Source organism: Octopus bimaculoides, chromosome 14, assembly GCF_001194135.2.
Source record: "Octopus bimaculoides isolate UCB-OBI-ISO-001 chromosome 14, ASM119413v2, whole genome shotgun sequence".
In the NCBI taxonomy this organism is placed as follows: Eukaryota; Metazoa; Mollusca; class Cephalopoda; order Octopoda; family Octopodidae; genus Octopus; species Octopus bimaculoides.
In genome coordinates this window covers 28,444,139-28,448,957 of record NC_068994.1, presented here as the reverse complement: position 1 = coordinate 28,448,957, position 4,819 = coordinate 28,444,139, and the positions used below count along the sequence as shown (strand labels likewise).

General features: G+C 38.0%; 1 protein-coding gene across 1 annotated transcript in view; it reads right to left on the bottom strand.

Moving 5' to 3' along the window:
• LOC106875333 (ribonuclease H1) overlaps positions 1 to 4,819 on the bottom strand; it is a 39,841-nt gene that overhangs the window by 10,137 nt on the left and 24,885 nt on the right. Inside the window, exons 4-5 of the mRNA XM_014923428.2 lie at positions 4,363 to 4,680; positions 2,178 to 2,292 (exon numbers count right to left, since the gene is read on the bottom strand). Of these exons, the coding sequence (XP_014778914.1) occupies positions 2,178 to 2,292; positions 4,363 to 4,680 (433 nt within the window). The remainder of the gene's footprint in view (positions 1 to 2,177; positions 2,293 to 4,362; positions 4,681 to 4,819) is intronic.

Here is a 4,819-nt window from a genome sequence, read left to right as displayed (position 1 = left end):
GAATTCTCCACTGTACTCATTGCCAACCCTCACCTTACTGATAGCGTCTCTGTACATGACTCGCACAACTCTCACTAACCATTATTCTATCCCTAGTTTCCTCCCTGTCAAAGGCTTTCTCCATGTCAACGAAAGCCAGGTACAGAGGTTTATCTTTGGCTAGGTATTTCTCCTGCAGCTGCCTTACCAAGAAATATAGCATCAGTGGTGCTTTTCCCTGGCACAAACCCAAACTGCATCTCATCTAAACTGACTCTCTCCCTAATTAGTTGGGCTATGACCCTCTCCGTGACTTTCATTACCTGATCTAACAATGTCACCTTTACCTTTGTAGCAGTTGACTATGGATATATATATATACCTGTGTGAATGTGTATACACGTCATTATATAGAGAAAGTCAAACAGAGAGAGAGGGGGGAAGAAAGAGATATGTGAACAGAATAGTGATTCATATTTTTGTGTTAACAATAGTGTTGAGAAATATATGTGTGTCTGTACATACATGGACTCTCACTGAAACACCTGCACAGATGATGTTTATAAAGATCAAAAGTTTGTACTGCACATTCGGTCGCTCCCTCCATCAAATTGACATAGTTTGTACAGATGGATGATGTGTCACACATCAGATGTCAAAGTGATTGCAGAGCAACGCGAGACAAAATGTTTTACTCAAGAACACAACAAGCAGCCCAGTCCAGGAAATGATCTCACATTCACAAATGCAACACTAACTACTAGGCCACACACCCTCACAATCTGTGTATGTACATATATACATGCATAGAGGGGTGAGTGAAGCAAACTGGAAGACAGGTTTCACAAAAAATTTATGACTGATGCACATTTACAGACATACAAATATACACATTTACACACACTATATACACACATTCATATACAAAAAAGATTATATATAATGTTCATACCCTGAAACACCTATCAATATACAAAGCAACATTTCAACAAACTTTAATGCATAATTTGTGGTGGAGAGTATGAGGGGTGAAGGATATTTATTATGACAAAGATATACAACATGAATTAAAGGAGTAAATTAGGTGCCATTATCTGAATATGACCACCATACAGCAACTCAGTGTGGGCAATGTTGTTCCTGACATCAACAAAATCTTCAACTGAGCAAACAAGGGAATCTACATGAGGGTGACATTTGAAACCACCCACTGATGTAGTCTAAAAAGCCCCATATAAAGATAAGTTCAACCCTTAAGTCCAAAAGAGTAATCTAATGTGACAAAACTATAAATTTGTAAAATCGGAGATTCCTTATTTTCCTCAACACAGATGTACCCCAGCAGATACTTTTTCACTTGCAATTCCTCCTTCATGCCAAAGAAATTATTTCCCCTAATCCTTGCTGTTTCTACCCACTCAATCATCATCATCATCATCCGCTTTCCATGCTAGCATGGGTTGGACGATTTGACTGGGGACTGGCGAACCAGATGGCTACACCAGACTCCAATCTGATCTGGCAGAGTTTCTACAGCTGGATGCCCTTCCTAACGCCAACCACTCCGAGAGTGTAGTGGGTGCTTTTTATGTGCCACCGGCATGAGGGCCAGTCTGGCGGTACTGACAACGACCACGCTCAAAAGGTGTTTTTTTATGTGCCACCTGCACAGGAGTCAGTCCAATGTTTTGTTTACATGCCACCAGCACAAGTGCCAGTAAGGTGAAGTTGGAAACGATCGCGCTCAAATGGTGCTTTTTACGTGCCACCGGCACGGAAGCGAGACCGCTGCTCTGGCAGTGATCCCACTCGAATGCTCCTAGGAAAATCAGCTAAGTTTCCTCCCATCATATCACAGCCTTACTGTTTTACATAAAGGATAAACTATATAAAGTAGTCCTAAATATACAGAAGACAGATAGGTTGACAGCAGCCATCAGTGAAAACACCAAGTCCAGCTGAGGCACCATGTTTACCATTGTGGAAACAGCAGCCATCAGTGAAAACAACATTACAAAGTCATATATTGAAACAATTTAAATCTATAAAGACACAATAATCCTTCTGTTCCCAAAGAATAAATAGAGATGGGGGACCACATTCTATATTTCCAGCTCTATCCCCATCCACTCCATGTTGTCATGTGACTATCAGTCAAGCGCTAACAAGAAACAAAACAAAAAAAAAAAACCAAATACTTTTCTCCTTCTCCCCAGTAGATACCAAGTCCAGCTGAGGCACCATGTTTACCATTGTGGAAACAGCAGCCATCAGTGTAAACAACAACTCCGTCATCATCAGCAAATTTTTTCCCTACAAAGAAAAATTTGCATAAGTTATATATAAAAATATATTGCAGCTTGGCTCTTTATAGAAATTATAAAAAATATATTGTTGCCTGGCTCTTTATATAAATCATATATGAACTGGTTAGAAATTATGGAGAGTGTAACCTCTAGGGAGAATATTTAGAGTTAGACAAATGAGTGAATGTAATTGTTAAGCTGTTTCTTTTTTATCAATTTTACTGAGAGGAAGGGCTCTACCAATATCTGACAAATCTTCCAAAACCAGTGAGATCAATGTGGTTTATGTTTCTATACAACTTCAGGAAAATAAGAGTAGCAAGTAGATTTCAAAGGATCAATGTCCTGGGGAAGTAGGCTTGGGAATAGTAGTTAGACACAATATGGTAGAGGAGAGAAAGAGAAAGATGAGAGAAGTTGGCTTGAGACCAGCCAGCTCCAAAGAGCAGAAGCCACAGCATTAGTGGTAGAAAAGGCAGAGTGAGGGAACAACATGTTTGTGACCCAGAGGCTGAGAAGTGTTGGTGAGAGACTATACCAATGATTTTAACTTTGGTATAAGGCCAACATTTTTGAGGGGAGCAGGTTAGTCAAAACCATTGACCTTAAACTTACTTGATTGGTAAGTTTAAGGTCAACTCTGAAAGGATGAAAGACAAAGTTGGCATTAGCAGAATTTGAACTCAGGACATATAGGGCCAGAGCAAACACGTGTGAGAAATTTTCTTGATGCTCTACTGATTCTACCAATCCCTAATAATAACAATTGTTTCTAATATAGGCACAAAACCTGAAATTTGCAGGAAGAGATCAGTCAATTAAATCAATCCTTGTAACTGACAAGTACATTATTGTATTAACAATGGAGAGGTGAATGGCAAAGTAGATCTTGGTAGGGATTTCAATAATAATAATGATGATGATGAGTATGGATTCAAAGACACAGAAACAATTGACACTGATGAGTATGAATATGAAGTCATGGAAACTATTGACAGTACATGGAGCAATTTATTCCAAGGGTGATACTTATAGGTTGTACTTGTCCAGAGGAAAGGGTGGGAGGGATTTGATCAGTTGTTGGGATTGTGTTGAAGCAGAGAAAAGCAGCTTAGGATGATATTAAAAAATGCCATAGAACCATTGCTGATACATGTGAAGAAGTCCAAAATCATCAAAATTGATAATTGTGTTAAAAAAGAGAAATTTAAAGAAGAGAAGAACACAAAAAAAAGTACAGTCAGTTTGCAAGAGATATGAGCTTCAAGACAGACACAGAAGAACTTATATGCACAGCAGAAGAACAAACATTGAGGACAAACTATGTAAAGTGCAAAATTGATAACACAACTAAGTGAAAAATGCAAATTGAATGGTGAGAGGAGTGAAACAGTGTGCAGTGTTAGTGAATAACCAAAATCAGCACACCATAAATACAAAGACGACAAGACAATGTGGCAAGAATGATCCATTAGAGATTTGTGGAAATTATGGCCTAGAAAGATCAAAGACATGGTATGACCAAATTTCAGAGGGAGTTACTGCGAATGAAGATTGCAAAACTCTGTGAAATGCAATGATTCAGTGTGACCATCAGATTAGACAACGGAAACCTGACATTGTTGTGGTGAACAGAAAAGAAAAAAATATGCCTGATAATTAACACAGCATGTCTGGTGACAAGAGGATTGAAGAGAAAGAAAAAGTGAACAATTATGATGAATTGAAGTGGAAAATACATAGGTTATGGGCAATGGAGAGAGTGGACATGATACCAATAGTAATTGGTGCACATGGAAGTATCAGGAATTATCAAATACCAACACAGCTCAAGAAGGTTGGTACAAATGTAAAAATAGAACACTTGTAAAAATCAGCATTGCTTGGAACTGCAAGAGTTCTCCACAGAGTTCTTGAAGCATGATCAGTAAACAAGTGTCACTTTAGCCTGCTGGTTAGGGGAAGCTGACACTTTCTATCATACTCAGCAAAATAAGCTGCAAGTTTTCATTAAAAAAAAAAAATAATAAAAATATTAACAATCTCTTAAAAGGAGAATGAAAACATGATACATTACCAGAAAAACCTCCTTCTTCAACACACTTCTTCTTTTCAGGAGGTTCTGGTGTGTTTTCAGATGAATCAGAAGCCTTCCTCTTAGTAGTTCCTGTCAAAAGCTTAGAATCAATTGTCAGTTTAACACTTGCTGTCAACTTAGCCAAATCATTTTCAACATTACATGCTAATGTTGAAAATTCTTTGCTATCTTCTGAATCATCCAAATCAGCCAGCATTGACACCAGTGTCTGACAGAGAGGAGAGACTTCTTTCACTCTGGACATGAGTTTTTTCACAATTGGTTGAATAGATTTTGCTACACTGGAGAGAGTTTTGTCTGTTAATATATAAATAAAATAGCAACTTAGTTACATAATATTAACAAAAAAACACTAAAATGACTATTAAATATATATCCACTGAGAGAGAGAGAGAGAGAGAGAGAGAGAGAGAGAGAGAGAGAGAGAGAGAGAGAG